The sequence below is a fragment of the Xenopus tropicalis genome, chromosome 4, assembly GCF_000004195.4.
Source record: "Xenopus tropicalis strain Nigerian chromosome 4, UCB_Xtro_10.0, whole genome shotgun sequence".
NCBI lineage: Eukaryota > Metazoa > Chordata > Amphibia > Anura > Pipidae > Xenopus > Xenopus tropicalis.
This window is the reverse complement of record NC_030680.2, coordinates 104,921,376-104,943,122: the sequence shown is the minus strand read 5'-3', so window position 1 is coordinate 104,943,122 and position 21,747 is coordinate 104,921,376. Positions and strand designations below refer to the sequence as shown.

The 21,747-nt window shown below is 38.1% G+C and overlaps 2 protein-coding genes across 9 annotated transcripts in view; one reads left to right on the top strand and one right to left on the bottom strand.

The window, feature by feature from the left end:
• Positions 1–13,293, bottom strand: part of hfm1 (HFM1, ATP-dependent DNA helicase homolog) — a 60,998-nt gene extending 47,705 nt beyond the window's left edge. For 2 of the 4 annotated variants that reach the window (XM_031900196.1, XM_031900197.1), the window contains exons 1-7: positions 13,195–13,284; positions 6,849–6,924; positions 6,344–6,441; positions 3,694–3,946; positions 2,960–3,198; positions 2,193–2,234; positions 1,631–1,701 (exon numbers count right to left, since the gene is read on the bottom strand). In XM_031900196.1, coding sequence (XP_031756056.1) covers positions 1,631–1,701; positions 2,193–2,234; positions 2,960–3,198; positions 3,694–3,946; positions 6,344–6,441; positions 6,849–6,916 — 771 coding nt within the window. In that variant the 5' untranslated portion in view covers positions 6,917–6,924; positions 13,195–13,284. 4 annotated transcript variants of the gene reach the window in all.
• Positions 13,294–13,382: 89 nt separating this feature from the next.
• Positions 13,383–21,747, top strand: part of cdc7 (cell division cycle 7) — a 30,578-nt gene continuing 22,213 nt past the window's right edge. The window contains 4 exon segments of one of the 5 annotated variants that reach the window (NM_001016581.2): positions 13,383–13,516; positions 15,808–15,891; positions 17,173–17,308; positions 20,972–21,065. In NM_001016581.2, the coding sequence (NP_001016581.1) occupies positions 13,495–13,516; positions 15,808–15,891; positions 17,173–17,308; positions 20,972–21,065 (336 nt within the window). In that variant the 5' untranslated portion in view covers positions 13,383–13,494. 5 annotated transcript variants of the gene reach the window in all.

Here is a 21,747-nt window from a genome sequence, read left to right as displayed (position 1 = left end):
CAGTTTTTAAATGAAGGTTTACATTATTAAGGGAGAAAAAAAACTCCAAATCTACATGGCCCTGTGTGAAAAAGTGATTGCCCCCCTTGTTAAAAAATAACTTAACTGTGGTTTATCACACCTGAGTTCAATTTCTGTAGTCACCCCCAATTTCTGTAGTCACCCCCACCCCCACTGATTACTGCCACACCTGTTTCAATCAAGAAATCACTTAAATAGGAGCTACCTGACACAGAGAAGTAGACCAAAAGCACCTCAAAAGCTAGACATCATGCCAAGATCCAAAGAAATTCAGGAACAAATGAGAACAAAAGTAATTGAGATTTATCAGTCTGGTAAAGGTTATAAAGCCATTTCTAAAGCTTTGGGACTCCAGCGAACCACAGTGAGAGCCATTATCCACAAATGGCAAAAACATGGAACAGTGGTGAACCTTCCCAGGAGTGGCCGGCCGACCAAAATTACCCCAAGAGCGCAGAGACAACTCATCCGAGAGGCCACAAAAGACCCCAGGACAACCTCTAAAGAACTGCAGGCCTCACTTGCCTCAATTAAGGTCAGTGTTCACGACGCCACCATAAGAAAGAGACTGGGCAAAAATGGCCTGCATGGCAGATTTCCAAGGCGCAAACCACTTTTAAGCAAAAAGAACATTAAGGCTTGTCTCAATTTTGCTAAAAAACATCTCAATGATTGCCAAGACTTTTGGGAAAATACCTTGTGGACCGACGAGACAAAAGTTGAACTTTTTGGAAGGTGCGTGTCCCGTTACATCTGGCGTAAAAGTAACACAGCATTTCAGAAAAAGAACATCATACCAACAGTAAAATATGGTGGTGGTAGTGTGATGGTCTGGGGTTGTTTTGCTGCTTCAGGACCTGGAAGGCTTGCTGTGATAGATGGAACCATGAATTCTACTGTCTACCAAAAAATCCTGAAGGAGAATGTCCGGCCATCTGTTCGTCAACTCAAGCTGAAGCGATCTTGGGTGCTGCAGCAGGACAATGACCCAAAACACACCAACAAATCCACCTCTGAATGGCTGAAGAAAAACAAAATGAAGACTTTGGAGTGGCCTAGTCAAAGTCCTGACCTGAATCCTATTGAGATGTTGTGGCATGACCTTAAAAAGGCGGTTCATGCTAGAAAACCCTCAAATAAAGCTGAATTACAACAATTCTGCAAAGATGAGTGGGCCAAAATTCCTCCAGAGCGCTGTAAAAGACTTGTTGCAAGTTATCGCAAACGCTTGATTGCAGTTATTGCTGCTAAGGGTGGCCCAACCAGTTATTAGGTTCAGGGGGCAATTACTTTTTCACACAGGGCCATGTAGGTTTGGATTTTTTTTCTCCCTAAATAATAAAAACCCTCATTTAAAAACTGCATTTTGTGTTTACTTGTGTTATCTTTGACTAATAGTTAAATGTGTTTGATGATCAGAAACATTGTGTGTGACAAACATGCAAAAGAATAAGAAATCAGGAAGGGGGCAAATAGTTTTTCACACCACTGTACATATTAAAATATCAAAAATAAGGTAAATTAATTCACCTATTTTTACCATTGTTGGAGTGGTGATTATTTGAGCTATACCTAAATTAATAGGTAATAACAAGTAAACAATACTTACATGCTCCAATGCTTTCGACTGTATATAATTAAAGTATGGAAATTCTTTGAAGACAGTCCGGAATTGCTTAGCTTATTTTGCTTTTAAGGCAATTTACAGTGAAGCTCAAAAAAACATAAAACAATATTCTGGTGATAATTTTATGTATAAATCCTAAAACACAGTACCTATGACCTAAAACATTACAATCATAAAAATTGTTTCAAATACATATTGTATGGAATACGTTGGGCAGATTTATCAATGTTTGCCCTTTCATGTATGTGCAACCAACTGCACAGGATCACTTCAGTTTTACAATCTCACACATCTCAATCTTGCCTCTGTAAACATCAGGGACTACCACTCACCTCACCTTCTCTTATGAGCCTAAGTAGTTGCCACAAGGGACTAATTATTATGCACCTAGACCTATAAGACTAGCAATACCTTGCTTGTCTGGACTGTAGCAGGGAGATTAGCTTTCTACAGAACAAAAACAGACTAGGAACACAACATGAATTTCACCACCAAAGCATCCTCATTGAAGCAGTTGGAATGTTATCCTTCAAAAAATGGATACGGATTTCTGTGACAGGTGTAACAATTCCATATTGTGCATCATCTGCAGCATTAAGTAAAATATAAGTCACCGTTTACAGACAGGAAAACACAGCATTAAAGAAATACTTCATTTTTTTAATTGTTTCATATTTAGCAATAATTCTATATGACAGAAAATTTATACCTGTAGGATTACCGGTAGTTCAGACTTAAAGGGTTTTTTCACCTTTAAATTAAATTTTATTATGACGTATATATTGATATTCTGAGATAATTTTCAATTCGTCTTAATTTATTTATGGTTTTCAGCTATGTTAATTTCCACTTTCAATACAATCTAGCCCTGTTAACATGGCCGTTACTCAATTTTAGGGATCAACTTTTATGGTTAAGTTAGGGGGTTCTTCCTGCTGCTGCTGTGTTTTCAATTAGCCTTTTTTGCCAGCATTCCCCTATAATATCAGTGAAGTTCTAAGATGATTTTCAGCAGGTCTCTAGTTTGGAATTTCAGCAGCTATCCGGTTGCTAGGGTCCAAATTTACCTAACAATCAAACAGTTGTTAAAATACTGTAAGAGAGTGGAAGGTGACTATGAGAGGTCCTAAATAGAAAGGAAAGTAATAAAAACTAACATTAATAATTAAGTTGTAGCCTCTCAGAGCCATTCTTTTTGGTTTCTAAGGGCCAGTGACTACCAACAACCAGACAGCATTTTAATTGCAGGCTACTTTGTAACATACTAAATGAATTGCCTTTAAACAAAATGAAATTAAATATTGTAGGCACCTTTGTTAGAGATATTTGAAGAAGCAGAGTGAGAAAATTTCTCCTTATTCAGCATGTCCTTTTGAACTACAGTTTCATTAAATAAATCGAAAGCCATTTGCTGAGGTGGGCATATGTCAAAATCTGCTTTCATTGCTTCTTTTTGTGCTTCTTTTGAGGTTACAAAATTAGAACTCCCATTTTCCACTATAAGACATTGGTCTTCACTGTTTAAAGAACAATCATATTTCCCAAACAAGCTGTTTAAACAGGATAAACATAAATAAACAAAATGGCAAAAAGAAAACTGAATATGAAATCTGACTAATAAATTAATAGCTACTGTATCTGTCAGACTTTTTTTTTTTTTTAAATAACGCTAACCATATACTGACACAAAATGCCCTGTGTGCCATAAGATATGTTTTTTTTCAAGCTGTTTATAAATATACCCTTTTTATAGAATGACATTAATGCTAAAGGCCACCACAACTCCTTGTTTCAGCATTAAGATTACAGAACAGTTGGTTGCAGTTATTATATATTAATATAAGCTAATACTTATTTGGATATGGGCTAACTAGGATGTACATGCCTACTGTATGGCCATGTAGCTGCAATGTAAACATAGCTAGAGTTAACCTCACAATAAAATATAAACCTAACTGTAATAGAGACGTAATGCAAAATAAATAATTGAAATGATTTCAACACTGACAGACATTTGAAACAAAAGATACAAAGAAAAACTATACCTTTTTTTGAATGCACTCATATTTTCCTCAGTATCTGTAACTGGGCTTAATGAACAGATATGTTCATCCTGCGTTAAATCTATACATTGGGAAACATCATTTGTAATCCATGAAAATGGTAATGTCATGCCCTCCAAGCTTGTTTTTTTTGTTTTGTTTCCACACTGGGAGGCACATGAAACAGAAGCTTTACTTTCTGTTTCATTACTTTCTTTAAATGGTTGCTGAAACTTCTTTAGTGCCATTACCTCTGCTTTAACAAAAAAAAGAAAAGAAATGGATAGACAGTGGGATTAATATAGTAGTGCTAAAAAATAAGAATTCTAATTGAAGTAAATCCTGATCTAACAGTAAAAAAAAATTCCATTAAAGAAAGTAACCCATAAGGGAAAAGGCCATAGTGTTAACTGTAGGAAATGAGGCACTACATGTTTTATCAGCCTTCTTCAGGTCCATAAAAAAGTGAAAATCACAAAAACACAACTTCCAGGTGGCAGTATACGTTTCTGCTCACCAAGTTAATATTCTTTGATGGATATACAGTGGAGGAAATAATTATTTGACCCCTCACTGATTTTGTAAGTTTGTCCAATGACAAAGAAATGAAAAGTCTCAGAACAGTATCATTTCAATGGTAGGTTTATTTTAACAGTGGCAGATAGCACATCAAAAGGAAAATCGAAAAATAACTTTAAATAAAAGATAGCAACTGATTTGCATTTCATTGAGTGAAATAAGTTTTTGAACCCTCTAACAAAAAAAGACTTAATACTTAGTGGAAAAACCCTTGTTTGCAAGCACAGAGGTCAAACGTTTCTTGTAATTGATGACCAAGTTTGCGCACATTTTAGGAGGAATGTTGGTCCACTCCTCTTTGCAGATCATCTCTAAATCCCTAAGGTTTCGAGGCTGTCTCTGTGCAACTCTGAGCTTGAGCTCCCTCCATAGGTTTTCTATTGGATTAAGGTCCGGAGACTGACTAGGCCACTCCATGACCTTAATGTGCTTCTTCTTGAGCCACTCCTTTGTTGCCTTTGCTCTATGTTTTGGGTCATTGTCGTGCTGGAACACCCATCCACGACCCATTTTCAGTTTCCTGGCAGAGGGAAGGAGGTTGTCGTTCAGGATTTCACGATACATGGCTCCGTCCATTTTCCCGTTAATGCGAATAAGTTGTCCTGTGCCCTTAGCAGAAAAACACCCCCAAAGCAAAATGTTTCCACCCCCATGCTTGACAGTGGGGACGGTGTTTTGGGGGTCATAGGCAGCATTTTTCTTCCTCCAAACACAGCGAGTTGAGTTAATGCCAAAGAGCTCTATTTTGGTCTCATCAGACCACAGCACCTTCTCCCAGTCACTCACAGAATCATTCAGGTGTTCATTGTCAAACTTCAGACGGGTGACTGTGGTCCCAGCTAATTGGAGGTCATTAACTAACTCCTCCCGTGTAGTTCTAGGATGCTTTTTCACCTTTCTCAGAATCATTGACACCCCACGAGGTGAGATCTTGCGTGGAGCCCCAGAGTGAGGTCGATTGATGGTCATTTTGTGCTCCTTCCATTTTCGAACAATCGCACCAACAGTTGTCACCTTCTCTCCCAGCTTCTTGCTAATGGTTTTGTAGCCCATTCCAGCCTTGTGCAGGTCTACAATTTTGTCTCTGACATCCTTGGACAGCTCTTTGGTCTTTCCCATGTTGGAGAGTTTGGAGTCTGCTTGATTGATTGATTCTGTGGACAGGTGTCTTTTATACAGGTGACTAGTTAAGACAGGTGTCCTTAATGAGGTTGACTAATTGAGTAGAAGTGTCTAACCACTCTGTGGGAGCCAGAACTCTTAATGGTTGGTAGGGGTTCAAAAACTTATTTCACTCAATGAAATGCAAATCAGTTGCTATCTTTTAAAGTTATTTTTTCGATTTTCCTTTTGATGTGCTATCTGCCACTGTTAAAATAAACCTACCATTGAAATGATACTGTTCTGAGACTTTTCATTTCTTTGTCATTGGACAAACTTACAAAATCAGTGAGGGGTCAAATAATTATTTCCTCCACTGTATGTTACTATGGACTATGTGGTGTCTGGTTCCTGCAGCACAATGAGCATGAAGTAGGAAATTGCCATTGCATTGCAGACTGCAGAATGACGGCTATAATATATCTGATATACATGTATCTGATACACAAACTAACAATAGTTGACAGGTTTTTTTAGTTAGGTTTAGGACAATGACACATGAGGAGATTAGTTGGCCCTCGATTAATCTCCTCTAGCAGTGGCGATGAGGAGATTAGTTGGCCCTCAACTAATCTCCTCTGTATGCTTTTCTACCGTCGCTAATGTAAATCGCTGATAGGAAAACGTGTCGATTCTGCTTTCCGAAGTCGCCTGAAGTTTCCTCACAACAATTTGATGCACATTTGTAATTTTGCAAACTCACACCTAAATAACAATCTAATAGAGTGTTTCTAAGCTGTGGTTGCACAATGGGCAGATTTCAGTACTATTGGCTTAAGATGGCCATACACGCACCAATGGTCCCAGGAAAGATCGTTATTTGTACGTGTATGGCCACTTTTAGTCTAAGTTAGCAAACTACTGATAATATTTTTTTTGGTACATAGTATTCTGTAAGAATATTAGGGTTTACCTGTTGATAACTCATTTTGAAGATCCTGAGTAAGTGGAATTTCAGCAATGCCCGGAGCTGGTGCCTTAAGCCACATTTTAAGTTCTTCCTTTTGCAACCTATTTTTAAGTATTAAGAGTAACATAAAATTAATACTTTCTTTTTCTAACTAACTAACACTCTCTGCTTTGTCTGCCAGTTATCGATTTCAGCTGGAAAGTTCCGTGTATGTATGAACTAATATTACAGCAACTTATTGACTTATCTGACTAATTATGGAGTCTGACTTATTATAGTATCTAAAGGCTGTTGCTAAACTAGTACTCCTAGTAATTCTTGTTTCAACCTTATTTGACTGAGTTTTGGTTGCTATTGTTCCATAGTAACACAGGGTTTTTTTGTCTCACTGTATTAATCCCTTGGGAAATAAATAGTTTCCATCTTAGTTCTGTTTCTTTTTCCTCACACAAAACAATAAAAGGTAATTATTTCACAATGGAAGAAACTGTGGTGTAGAACTACTTACACACTAACATCTGGCACCTCAGAAAACAATCCATTCAAGGAATGTAAAGAATTGACTGGTGTCTCCATGCTTGTGTCTAAGATAAATAAATCACAACATTTTAAACTGTTATTTTCTTGGTCTCTACATTGTTGGTCACCATTTAACAAGTTCTGTTACATCCACACTGAATAAAACAAATGTTATTGTACAGAAGCAGCATAAGATTTGTAGTATGATAAAATGTATTGAACATGTTATCAGTAAATTTGGGACCTGGGGTTTTCCAGATCTTTCTGTAATTAGGATCTTCAAACCTTAAGGGGCACATTTACTAATCCACGAATCTGAATCACGAATGGGAAAAAATCGGATTGGAAACGAACATTTCGCGAATTTTTCGTATTTTTTGCGATTTTTTCATCGCCGTCACGACTTTTTTGTAAATTGTCGCAACTTTTTCGTAGCCGTTACGACTTGCGCGAATTGTAGTGACTTTTCCGTAGCCATTACGACTTGCTCGTATATTGTCGCGACTTTTTCGTATTGAGCGCTCGTAAATGGCGGGCAAACCTTTCAGACTTTGCATGATTTTGGAAGCCTCCCATAGGACTCAATGGCACTCTGCAGCTCCAACCTGGCCCAAGGCAAGTCACGATACTGTAGCTTGAATGAATCCGAAACTTTCATACTCGGCGCGACGGCTACGAAAAAGTCGCGACAATTCGCACAAGTCGTAATGGCTACGAAAAAGTTGCGACAATTTATGAAAAAGTCGTAACGGCTACAAAAAAGTCACGACAATTTACGAAAAAAACACAAAATACCGATCATTATGAAAAAAACGCATTCAGACGCTTTTCGGACGTTCGTGGATTAGTAAATGTGCCCCTAACTCTACTAAAAATCACTAAACAAGAAATAAACCCAATAGGATTATTTTGCATCCAATAAGGATTAATTTTATCTTAGTCAGGGTCAAGCACAAGGTACTGTTTTATTATTACTAAGAAAAAGAGCTTTCTGGATAATGGATTCCATACCTGTAAATATAATTATCATTAAATAATCCAGGATTATTTTCTCATGTACAAGGGTTTTATTAGCCTATTTCATGAAATAGGTTAAATGTAATTAAGATGCACCATTAAAATAAAATATTAAAATAACAAGCTCACTTTTTTTCGAACTTGTGTTAGTAACTTGAGAGCAAACATGACAATTATGATAGTCTGAGTGATATAGGGCCAGGTTTAAAGATTTAATGAGAAATCCTAGTCATTCATTTTTTAAATAGATAAATACTTAATTTGGGTTGAAAAAAGACAATATATACCAAAAAAGGGGAAGGCGCTCAAAATATTGCGTAAGTCACCAAAAAAGTATATTAAAAGCAATAATCTTTATTGACAAGAAAGCTCAATTGCCTTACATGTGTTGTGTTCCAAGAGCACATGCTGTGACTACCCCTTTTTTGACATATACAATTTATGTTCCACTTGCTAAGGGTTCAAGGCGCATTCTATGTTTAGTGAGTTACTTGTTTTTTCAACCAGCTTACTGAGTTATGTATTATAATAACTGAAAAAAAACAATAGCCCGTGAAGCTTAACACCTCCAAATGACCCCCAGGATACAGTGCCACCAAAAACAATTACTTTCTACGTTGTGTACGATGTCACTAAAACAATTAGAAGGTTGTCTTGCAGGGCAAGAGTTACAATGAGATGCCAAGATCAGGAAGAATCCACAACACAAAATAATTATTACACAGTGTTTGTTTTGAAAATATAATGAGATGCATTATCCAAAAACCAATATCAGAGTGGAAAACCAGGGGGCAAAAATACGAAAAGAAGCACATTTGCAAAAATAAACTGCAACAGGTCTCTATGCTCTGCAAAGCAGACTTTCAGTTGCCCCATGAATGCAACATTGCCAACTTTTCAAAATGCTGTTTTTGTGAGGGGCAGGAGAAGAGGCATGTAGGCACCAGTTTTTTTTTTATCCTTACCCACCACAAGGAGCAGATTGCACTCATTCCCCTATGTAGAACTGATCCTTGCATGAGAACAAAAGGTGCACTCTTAAGCCCATCAGTGCTCTTGCACTTCTGCCCTGGTATATAGTATAAGCCCCCACACACAAACTCACTGGTTGCATTTTTTGGGGTTTTTTTTAATAATAAAACAGTACCTTGCACTTAATAACTAAGCTAGTATAACGCTACATTGATAGCAAAAACATCATGTTGGGTTTTTATGTTATTACAGTATTTGTTTCTTATTGTTTAAATACTGGGTAAAACCCAGTGTCTCAAGTATTGCAAATATTATTTCCCATGCCTGAGAACCATATGGGTTTAAAAAATAGCATAGGAATTGCTCCCCCCACCCCACATAGTCTACTGGTTGCTTTTTTGTAATAATAAAACAGCACCTATACTTAATGATAACTAAACTAGTAAAAAACAATGTTGACAGCAAAAAATAAATCCTATAGGTTTCTTAACTGTTATTACAGTATTTGTTTCTTATTGTTTAAACATTTTTTTCAATCCTTAAGGCAAGGTTTTCTAATCTGTTAAATCCCAGGTCTCATGTATTTCAGATAAAATATTCCTTACCTGTAGAACCATATGGGTTTAAAAAATAATGTAAACAGTTGTTAATGTATGAGTTCAGAAGGCCATCTAGTGGTTGGTTCAATTATTTTATTATTGTAATCCCCACCTGTTGTTTTTTGCAAAAATAGTCAACAATGATCAAAAACTTAAGAATTCAAATACAGTAAATGATAATTATATGAGTAATGAAAAATTAAGAATTCAAATATGGTAAATGATAATTGTGAGAGTAATAAAAAAATAATTTTTTTTTTAAAAAATGACTAAATTATTAATTAAAATATTAACCAACTTCAGGTATGGGACCTGTTATCTTGAATGTTCGGGACCTGGATTCACAAGAATCTGTCCTTTCCACAGTAAACCTACTGTTAGTGGAATTTTTGGCCTTGAAATCTAAAGTATGCAGCTTTCTAGAGCTGGGCGGTATGACCAAAAATTTATATCACGGTATTTTTCAAAATTATATCGGTGTCACGGTATTTGACGGTAAATTTTTTTTCCATGCATGATTAGGTGTTAACCCCATTTCCTAATAAATTAGAGAATAATTACTGCAGTATTGAAAATCAGAGTCAGGGAAGCGAAGGATCGGCAACAGAAAGTCGTAAGGTAAATCAGGCAGGCTTAGTTTCCCAGGCAAGGCCGCAGACAACATAGCACAGGAGGAGGCGTTTGGTAGCTTTAAATACCCCCCACGCATGTGCAGAACCAGCGCCGTCAGCGCGTCGCGGACGTGCACGCTTTGACATGTACGTGCGATTTGATGCACGCGCACCTGGACGCGCGTGCGCAACGTCCCGCGGACAACGGGACACACGCGTGCACGCAAGGAGGTGCGCGAGACCGGGCCGCACGGGTGAGTTCCCTGACACCCTGGTATTGCGGTATCTGAAAAATGAATATAGTTTTTAAAAAAAACACCGGTATTCAGTATTAAACGGTATATCGCCCAGCCCTACAGCTTTCTGGAGCAGTGCTTTGGAAATTTGGTAGTGTACTGCTGGGAGTTTTTGATCTAAGCAAGTGAGAAATCTCCATAAAACCATAAATATTTGGTATTGGTGTATTCCGGAGACATGGGACTTTCCAAATCAGTTGTATTTTTGTGCATAAACTAATTTAGGCTTCCGGTATATGTATTTATCGTATCGGCTAACCAATCGTTTTAACATATGATTCATTCATCTATGGTTAATAATATGTGAGGAGACTTGTATTATATCTTTGTCGTATTGGCTGCAAGATCATAAACATACATGTTTATCTTATATTATGGAAAATGTTTTTTTAATTCCAGTTGCACGCAAATTAACCCCTGTACTTACAGCTTGGTTATAGAGCTCTGTTATGTTAAAGAACTTTCTTGTTAAAGTTTGGTTTTCACTCTACTGCACATGCACAAGCGGTGCGAAGATAGAAGAAGGAAGAGGATCAGTCCCTCGCAGCTACACTGGACTGGTGTAGTTTTCTTCTAACAGAAGTACCAGCCTGGGGTAAAAGGTAAGCAATTACCATAACTTGGGGGGATCCAATATTTGCCCCCCTCGTAACAAGTAGCCCTAAGGGCTTGTTGTCATGGGTACTAAATGCTTCTGCTGAAACACACATAGAGACAGTTATCAGTAAATGATCAGCATTGTCTATTTTTGTAGCGAAGACAAGTAGCTGCTACTAGTATCTCTGTGTGTCTTCACCCTAAAAAGCTTCCAGTGACTTACCAGAAAATGCACCAACAGTTCCCCACACAGTCCATGGTTTATATCTAGACAGGTTGTGTCTCAAAACTAGTTGGCTCTACTCAGGGCACCCAGATGTCTGCAGTCTTCTCTATTCATTGGATGGAATTTTGGGGAGTAATTTGAATATTTCTGTCACTGTAGCAGCAAGGACCTATTCTGTCAGATATAGTTTCTTTATGCCAGAGTGTGATTTCTGTCAATTGCTTTTGATTACAAAAAGGGAAGCGGGCCTTATATGTTTGAATTGCACTACAAAAAGCTCCCACAACCATTCACCATTAATATGAGGTCAAACATAACCTAACTCCTGGCTAGAAGATGAATTCCCATAGGCCCAAAACTGAGCAAGATAATAAACCAAACCACAACGCAACAAACAGGCCCACTTTCTGGGCATAAGATAGTGTACCACATCCTTGCTTTACTCCAAGTATACCAGCTTCATTTGTTCGGTCACCTCAGGTGCAGACATGTCCAACAAACCTGGTACCTGTAGAACTCAGCAGTGGTTGCTCCACCAAGTCGTTACCTGGTGGTCTCTTCTGCAAGCAACCAGTTGCAGCTAGTCCCCATTAAATATCCTGAAAAATTCATTTTTGAATCTGACAACATAAAAATTTGAATGGTTTTGCAAAACATAGCAGAAATCTGCTGTCGCACACCAAGGGGCAGATTTACTAATCCACGAATTTGAATCCCGAATGGGAAAAATTCAGATTGGAAACGAAAATTTCTGAAGATCGCAAATATCCCGAAAATGCTTACAAAAAAATCATGATAATATCGTATTGGCGATCCGAAAGTCACAAAATTTTCGTACCTAACCATTGTAAACAGCAGTAAAACCTTTCCGATTTTTTCGCGCAGGCGTCCGAAAAAGTCGTGCGGACCCCCGAAAAATTTGGCAAAGATACGCTCGGAGCGGTCGAATGAATGCACTGAGTGTTCGTGCTTTTGTAAATGTGCCCCCATGTCTAAATTGTCTTTTGACAAAAAAGACACTAACCTTGTTACGTCTTTTTGGAACAGGATAGCCTTTATTTGGCAAAGAATGTTAGGACATGTTGTTTATTATCATACTCCACAATTCAGTGGCTACTATTATTGGGAAGAGTTTGAACAGTGTCAGCTTCTGTTATATCCCTATCTGCCCAATGCCATGGCCATCTCTCTGCACACCATTTATCTTGTCAATATGCAGCAAAAGCAGAGGCCCCTCTGCATCTGTGAAAGGCCAATTTAAAGTGAATTTATCTTGCTGACAGCACTATACCTCATTCCTCCCAAACTGTCAGATCTTCTGTCATCTCTGTTTTCTCTAATCTCTAACATTACAGCTCTAACTACAGCTTGTTCAAGCCTACTATTAAAAACTCTTCCATTTTAGCTAGCAATATCCTTGCTTGTACCTTCATACCAACCCCTCAGTACATTTCCTCTCACATGCACCATTATATTTGTGTTCCTTGGGGATACCCATATACACAGATCTATATATCTATATCCTTTTGGCTAAAATGTATATTCTTGTTATTAGCAAACTTGTGACCAAATGTTATGTTCTTTTCTACCCATAGCCGACCTGCAGTTGTTGATTTTGAAAAAAAGAATTTAATGGCTGCATTACTTAAAAAAAAAAACATTTATTATAAATTATAATTTCCTTTTGTTTGTGAGGAACAGATTAAAACCGTAAAACATTTAAATAAATGTAGCCAATTATTCATTATAGCCATACTTTCACCTCATACATACATAAAAGGTAACTTTTGTTCTAATAGATAATTCATGAGTAAACTTTAGTGGGGCACACGGCTATTTCTTATTTTCTGCGCACAGACAAGGACTTTGCTGCCATGACTGTAAAGCAGATAGGAGTAGGTACGAGCGAGTCTTATTGTTTTAGGTATTGGACAGTATAAAGTGACGTCTGAAAACCACCGACACCAAACAATGTAAAATTTTATTAAAATTCACAAGTATTTTTGAAATTCCTTACCATAAAACCGACTTCCTTCCAACCAATAGTAAATTGTCTACCTCCCTAAACCAAGTATTCTCCATAAAACATTTCGCAGTTCCAGCAACCTTTAACTAGCCAATCGCTTGCAATGCGTCACACCCCTTGCGCCTTCCTATAGGCTGTAGTGGCACGTCTCTGTTAATACAACCAATGGTACGTTTAGGACGAAATGTTAGCCCCGCCTCCCCCGCCGGGCGCGATCTTTCTGTGCAGCTGTGTGTTGTTATTCCGGTGATTTTTGGCGCCATTCGATTCACATTGCTTGTAGGGGTGAGAATGAGTTCGGGGGACACTGCAGGTAATTGAAACGGCATTTTAGGTACTATGTGTATTAGAATTACAAATACAATATGATCGGCGATTTAAAACTCCCGATTTTTCCCCGCCTCTTACTTCCGCCCTCTGAAAACATACAGCGGGCATTTGTAAAGCAGTGAGGACTGTGTATTCTGCAGGGTGACTGGATTAGAAAGGGCATTTGATTGCTACAACTGTGCATACTTACTTACTTACTTTTACTAATTTATATAGTTATAAGTTCACCCATTTGTTCAGCTTAACAATAGTGCTGCTTAACTTAATAACGGGGTAGGTTACCATTAAATGAACTTTTAGTATGATGTAGATATTGTTAAGGGATATTCTCCACAATTGGCATTTGGTCTTTTGTTTTTGTAAAAAATGTTTAACTTGACTTGAATGAGAGACTGCAATATGAATAGACAAGAACCTGAATAGAAAGATAAGTAATTAAAGAAAACATAATTATTAAAGAATAAAAATTAAAGAAAACATAATTGTAGCCTCACAGAGCAATAGTTTTTTTGGTTGCTGGGGTCATGTGACTCCTTTTAGCTCTCAAATAAGGGTCAAAGAGGAAGCCAAACTAAGAACCTATGAACAAATGAAAGAATTAAAAAGTTGTTTTAAAAAATGCCATTCTCTAATAATATATGAAGGGATCTTGTCGTCAAAATCATTTTTTTGGTTGTCTCCCAGTTATATTTTCTAGCTCAGCCACATTGGTCTCATATAGCTTTGTTCTCACAGAGTTCACTGCTCTGGTCATACTTTTTAGCTATACTGAATTGAATAGAATCTATATAAATGGGTGTATACATTGAACATACAGATTTACACACAAAGCAACCGATAAAGAGATATAAAAAAGTGACAGGGGCCTTGGCCAAAAGAGATTACAGTCTAACAATTGGCACCTAGCTTGGGCTATCTATCCTCTCTCAGCAGGGAATTATATTGTGTATACCAACAAGTAGCAAATACCTATGTTTCCTCCATTTGTCAGCCTTGACTCTTGATCTTGCTACTTAGGGGCCCATTTATCAAAGTACGATTGAGTCCGAATTCAAAAGAATTGTATTTTTTTATAAGTTTTAGAACTGTGCGTATTTTTTGTGATTTTATTTAATTTGCGCAACTTTTTTGCACTTTGACAATTTGTGCAACAAAATCGTATTTATTGCAACGAGTACGAAAGTTTTGGATTAATTCAAAATGCATTATGTATTGGAGAAGTAAAATGTAGGTGTCGCTGTATGTGCATAATAGTTTAGTGTTTATGCACTTGGGATGTGTGGGTTGACTAAAAGTCGACTCACATCTGACCTGCCCATCTCTGATGTCATGAAATGGGCAGGGCAGAGCAGACGTGCACTTATAAATTAAAGGAGCCAGAAGCTGGCAGTCTAAGGTCACGGAAGGAAGAGCTCAACCCGTACCCACCCACAAATGGTGTTCAGGAGTAAGCCCAAACCCACACAACCCAAAGGTCCCCATACACCATAAGATCCGCTTATTTGGCGATGTCGCCAAGCGAGCGGATCTTCTCCCGATATCCCCCACCTATAGGTGGGGGATATTGGGAGAATCCAGGGTAATTAGATCGTGTGGCCCTGGAGCTAAACATTCGAATTATAACGGCAGGTATAGGAAAAGTCGGTCTGGGGACCGCATCAACGAGCCAATGCAGTCCCTGATCCGACTAGATTTTCTAACCTGCCTGATCGAGATCTGGATGATTTCAGGCCAGATATCGGTCGGGCAGGCCCGTCGGGAGTGCCCATACAGGGGCCGATTAGTTGCCGAATCGGTACAAGGGACCGATATCAGCAGCTACTATCGGCCCGTGTATGGGGACCTTAACTCGATGCATTCATCAAGGGTTGTGTGTTTTTTTTACTTTAAGAACTTGCTGTGTCTAAACAATTTTGCATTCATCATTATCGGGCAGATTTACTACTCCACGAATTCGAATCCCGAATGGGAAAAATTCGGATTGGAAACGAAAATTTCTGAAGATCGCAAATATCCCAAAAATGCTTACGAAAAAATCGTATTAGTCACGATAATATCGTATTGGCGATCCGAAAGTCACAAAATTTGTAAACAGTGGTAAAACCTTTCTGATTTTTTCGCGCCAGCGTACGAAAAAGTCGTGCGGACGCCTGAAAAATTTGGCGAAAATACGCTCGGAGGTTCGTGCTTTTGTAAATGTGCCCCTATGTATTAATAGTAGTGCTGTATGAGCATAAAGAAAACAGTAAAGGTGTTGTGTATGTTTAATTACAGGAGTGGCAAAGGAAATTGAAAAGCTGTATGCGGCTGTACCTCAACTTCGCAATATTTTCTACATTAAAAGCAAAATTGGGGAAGGTAAAAGGCTTTTTTTAATTTTTATATATTGTTACAAAATTTTTCAGCCACTGAGATGAAATGCTTAAAAGTCACAATATCACCAAAATAAAATCTGTTTTTCCAGAAGAATTTGCTCACAGGAAAGTCATTTAAAAAAATCTTTTATTTTTAAGAAGTAATGACCACTTTTTTATTTGCGTAATTTTTATTTTCCACCTATGCAATCCCGCAAAAACCTTGTAGACCTTGTAAATATGAATTCCACAGTTATATTTGCTCTGATTCTATACTGGCATTGCTCTAATCAACGAATCCCTACTATTTCGGATTCAGCCGAATCCCCAAATCCTTTGTAAAAGATTAGACTGAATTTGGATTTGTAAATTAGGATACAGGAAGGTTAAAGAGTTTAAAAAATTTTCAACTTCCTTGTTTGTGGCAAAAAGTCATGTGATTTTTAACATTCGGATTCAGTTCGGCCAGGAACGTGGATTTGGCATGCATTGTATGTGACATAAGAGCCCTTAAGAGTATGTGGACCCCTGAAAACTGCAAAACTTTGCTAAATTTTGTGGCTTTTATGAGATTTCTAAAAGTTGCATTGCCTAGCATAATATGTAGGGATGCACTGAATCCTAGATTCGGTTCAGTGTTTGGCCAGGATTCAGTCTTTTTCGTCAGGATTTGGCGGAATCCACGGTTCTGGCCGAACCGAATCCTAAAAATCACATAACTTTTTGTCATGTTAACACGGAAGTGAACTATTTTTCCCTTTCAAAATCCTAATTAGCATATGCTAATTCGGACTTGGTTCGGTATTTGGCCAAATTCCTTACGGTGGATTCGGGGGTTCGGATTTGGTGCATCCCTAATAATATGCCTCAGGAATCTTTACATACAGATCCTAAATATGAACACGGGGGGTCTACTGAATGGTTTAATGCCCAGTATACACAATTCAACTAACTATGTCAATGTAAAGGCACCAAAATAAAAACGTTGCACGCACAATTTTCATGGATAAAAACAAGTAATCAATAGCAATGCAGAATGCAGCTTTTTTTGCCCAGAGAATTTGGTTGTGAAATTTCCAGTTTCAGTAGTTTCACTGTGCTATAAAAGTTTTACAGGCTCACACAAGCAATCTGCATCTAAAAAGTACTTAAAATACAATAAAATGGATAACAATGCAACAAAAACACTGAAAATAAAAGAAAAAAATATTTACAGGGTGATCATAACTCAGACACTAAAAACACTAGTTACCCTGAGCAATAAAACAAATATTTTGTTTTTAAGGTACATTTAGTTCTGTGTATTTGGCCATTGGAAGGCTGAGGTCTGGAGAAGATGTAACGTTTGCTTTAAAACATTTAATCCCCACAAGTCATCCAACTCGAATTGCAGCAGAACTCCAGTGCCTTTCAGTAGCTGGGTAAGTATATATAATCCCTTCAATGAATCTAATGAATGCTGTAGCTTTTTTGTGGTTTAATAAAGTAGTACATTTATCCTAATGACAGTACTTTTCAACCTGGCATAAATTACATTGCCCATTTTTCCTTGTTTGGGAGTGTTTATGGTAGCTGTATTCCTCTTATGAGCAATTGAAAACAAAAAGGTGCTAATCTGACTCTTTAGGACACTGCCGCACAGGGTGGATTCTCGAGCTGCAGATAAACGTGGGCCGAGAATCGGTACCCAGAGCTACTGCAACGGCCCAGGTGCAGGCACACAGAGCGGAAAACTGTGCACTTGAGCAGTTATGCACCGGAATCTGCTCTGTGTGCCTGCACCTGGGCTGATGCAGTGGCTCTGGGTGCTGGCTCATCAATGGGCTTTTTCAGTGTAGCGGCGGATTCTGGGCCTGCATTCATCTGCAGGAAGAGAGTCTACCCCATATGGTTGTGCCCTTAAAGTCCTAGGCACAGCCCAGGGCTGAATGCAGGAAAGCCCTGATTTAGAAATTTACTGTAGTACTTAGGATACTGAGCAAAAAAGTTGAGCATCATTGGTATAAGGTACTGTCTGGTGGCTTTGCTCTGGAACTCCCATTGTTTTGCTGATAATATTTACTATCTAGAATTTGTATCTTTCCAGTTACATGCCTCTCTCCCCCTCTGTCATTCATTTCTTTAGTTTTGCTGGTCCTTCACAGTAATTGGCTATATGCAGGAAACCTCTGCTTATTTCCAGTCCCTGATCTAAATAGTTGTCATCCTATCCTACATTAAACTTTGTTTAATTACAGCTTTGTCCAGCATTGCATATTGTTCAACGTCTGTTCTTGTCTATTGACACATTGTCTTAGTCTCCATGAACAGTTAAAAGAACATCTGTTGTTTTCAGGATACATGAAAACATCTGAACAGCTGTACTCAAAGCAAATTTTATGTATATAAATATTTATATATCCCCATGCCAACAGATAACCTGTTTCAATTCAAAGGAGACATATAGCATAAGTGAAAATTCCCTCCAATCTTGTAAGCAATAATGAATATATATGGTGCTTGTTTCACTCTGGGCTTAAAACAATCATCTAAAAATGCAATCATTATCTAAAAATGGCCCCTTTTTTGGAGCTTCCAAGAAATTTTCAATAAATTAGCCTGAAACTTTTTAAAGAACATTCCCATTCCTCCCAACTGTTCTGGTTTTCGCGGGACAGTCCCAATTTTAATAGCTCAGCCCGAAGTCCCAGATTCTTACTGAAAAGTCCCTTGTGTCTATTTGATCTCCTGCACGGAACACTAAAAAAGATACAATGTTTCTCAAACTTAATTAGTATGCTTTTGGCAGAGAGCCCAGAAAACTTAACAAGGAACATCTGCACTAAGATACAATTGTTACTAATAAGCTAAACAGGTCTCTTGGGGGAACTGAAATTTTCAGCTTAAGACTAATGCCACATGAAGGGTATGGCAAATGTTTTCGGCAAGCCAAAAAACCCTTGCCGAGAATACACTCAATACGCTTATAGAACCCCCCCACCTGTGCCTGCACCCGAATGAATTGCATACGATCGGGTGCAGGCACATGTAGCCGATATCCGCTTAAAAACACGAGACTTTGCATCCTCTCATGTTTTTATGCAAATATCAGCTACATGTGCCTGCACCTGAGCATATTCAATTCATTTGGGTGCAGGCATAGGTAGGGGGATGCATTTTTCGGCTTGCCGAAAATAAGCACCATACGCTACATGTGGCATTAGCCTAAAGGGCAATTTCACCTTTTTAGCAAAACTGTCATAACACATAAAACAAGACCCCAAACATAGGCAGATTGTGATTTTGTTTTTGTTTGGGGAGGCTAAAAAATGTATACTCTATACAATATTTTTGGTTCTATTCTGCTACTTGTTTAATGATGTTTAATATGTATATGCAATGACAGCTTACACAGTAAACAATTTTTGGGGGGGATTTTTGTACTTTACAAGTACTGAAGCAATACAGTTTGTAGCAGCAGTGAAACACTAAAAATGGTCCTTTAAACTTTTTCAACTGCATTCAGTCCCATAGCTTATATTTACAGCTACACTTAAATCCCAGTAGTCATTTTTTCTGTTAACTCTCAGCAGTCCCAGCCCTCATGACCGCTTAAATTACTGCAGTTCTAAAATGTTTGGAGCTCCCCACAATAACCCCTCCAGCCCCAGTAGAATTCATATTACTGCTACCCCTTCCCTATTATGTCCTTGTAATATTCTTACAGCCACAAAGGATTGTTTTGGCCCCAGACTTGTCTCTCCATTATTAGGATTTATAAAAATCAAAAGTTGATACATACAGCTATATACAACAAATATCTTATCCATAGAAATGCACCTACGTTGAGTAGCAGGGTGATCATTATTAATTAAATTACATTCCACACCTTTACTTCTTGCTTCAGTTTGCCAGCACAGAGCTTTTAGATCCGTGTGGCCCCACCCCCTGCTGGGTGGGAACTTACATTCTGGAGTAAGGCAGGGAAGAGCAGTAGAGCCTAAGCTTAGGAGCCAAAGAAGACTGAACCCTTGAGGCTCTACAAGCTTTCATTTAAATCCACATATGACCCCAAACACCCAGAAATGTGTTCAAACTTTAAATAACCCGCCATATTTTGTAAAAGTGAAGTGGTATTAAAGGGGTGTGGTCACAAAAATGGGCAAATGTCCCATTTCTCAACTGTTGGGAGGTATGCACTGGCACATTCTTGGTTTTTACACAGTATGTCTCCTTTTAATATAAGACAGGGCAACTAATAGCTAAAACTCAGATTTCTTCTAATGTCTCTATATTTTACAGGAAGGAGTATATTCTTTTCTATACCAACCACTGTAATTAATAAATTGCTGTTTTGGTGTTTTATCAGGTATATTACAAAGTATTTAAATATTATGTTTTAGCAAAACTGTCGTACTCTGGCCTAGTCATGATTTCCTGTAATAGCAGAACTCTAGGGGGCACATTTACTAACCCACGAACGGGCCGATTGCGTTTTTTTCGTAATGATCGGTATTTTGCGATTTTTTCGGAAAATTATTGCGACTTTTTCGTTACCAATACGATTTTTGCGAAAAAACGCGAGTTTTTCGTAGCCATTCCGAAAGTTGCGATTTTTTCGTAGCGTTAAAACTTGCGCGAAAAGTTGCGCTTTTTCGTAGCGTTAAAACTTAAAAGGCGCAACGTTTTGCGCAAGTTTTAACACTAGGAAAAAATCGAAACTTTTTGCGCAAGTTTTAACGCTACGAAAAAATCGCAACTTTCGGAATGGCTACGAAAAACTTGCGTTTTTTCGCGCAAATCGTATTGGTAACGAAAAAGTCGCGATAATTTCCGAAAAGTCGTAAAGGCGCCGAAAAAATCGCAAAAAATACGAAAAAGTCGCAAAATGTTCGTTTTCCAATCGGAATTTTTCCAATTCGGTCGGAATTCGTGTCTTGGTAAATCAGCCCCTAGGTGTGGTGATTTGGGTTGAGCTTCTTTGTTGCAATGCCAGGGAAAAGCTGTAAAAGTAGAGGAACTATCGTATGGACATTTTGTTTTTCATATACTCAGATTTTTTTTTTTTTTTTATGTAAACTAATTAGTATTTCATTTCTTAACAGCGGTGAAGACAATGTAATGGGAGTTAAGTACTGCTTTAGAAATAAAGATCACGTGGTTATTGTAATGCCTTATTTAGAACATGAATGTTTTGCGGTAAGATGCTTCTTTTTTTTTTTTTTTTTACTTAATGTATGTTACGGTAATGGTACACATAAGAGTTTGGGACTTTTCTTGCCTACCAAAGTTTTTTCAGCACTCCAAACAAGGCATAAAAGCTGTCTGAATGTTGGTGATTCTCACCTGAAATGATACAAAGGTGCATTTTCCAGAGAGAATAGCTAAAAATAAACAAAAAAACGAAATTGGGCATTTTGAGTAGTTTTGAGTTCTAAAAAATGTTGCAGTCAAAACATATGATCCTTATTTGTGCCTTACACTATCAAAGTATATCTGAGTCTTCTATCAAATCCAGGGGCTTAATCTGTGTAAATATCTCTGTGCATGTTTTTATTAGGCCATGGTCACACATGGCATTCCCTCCGCTTTTGTGGGAAGGCAGAGAGAAGCAGACCGGCTCTCATCCGCAGTTCCATGTAGCTGCACTGACAGGCACAGCGTTGACCTAAGGGCAACTGCATGGTTGCAGAGTTTGTCATAAAAATGCACTTTTGTGTTTTTCGGGCAATCTCTGTTCCATGTAGCATCAGTCAGACTGGCGCTGTGCTTATCAGTGCCTAGTCCTAAATTCTCCAAAATACATGAATGCTGATATTTCTTTCTAAGCCAGTGATACCCAACCAGTGGCTTGTGAACAACATATTGCTCTGAGTGCCCC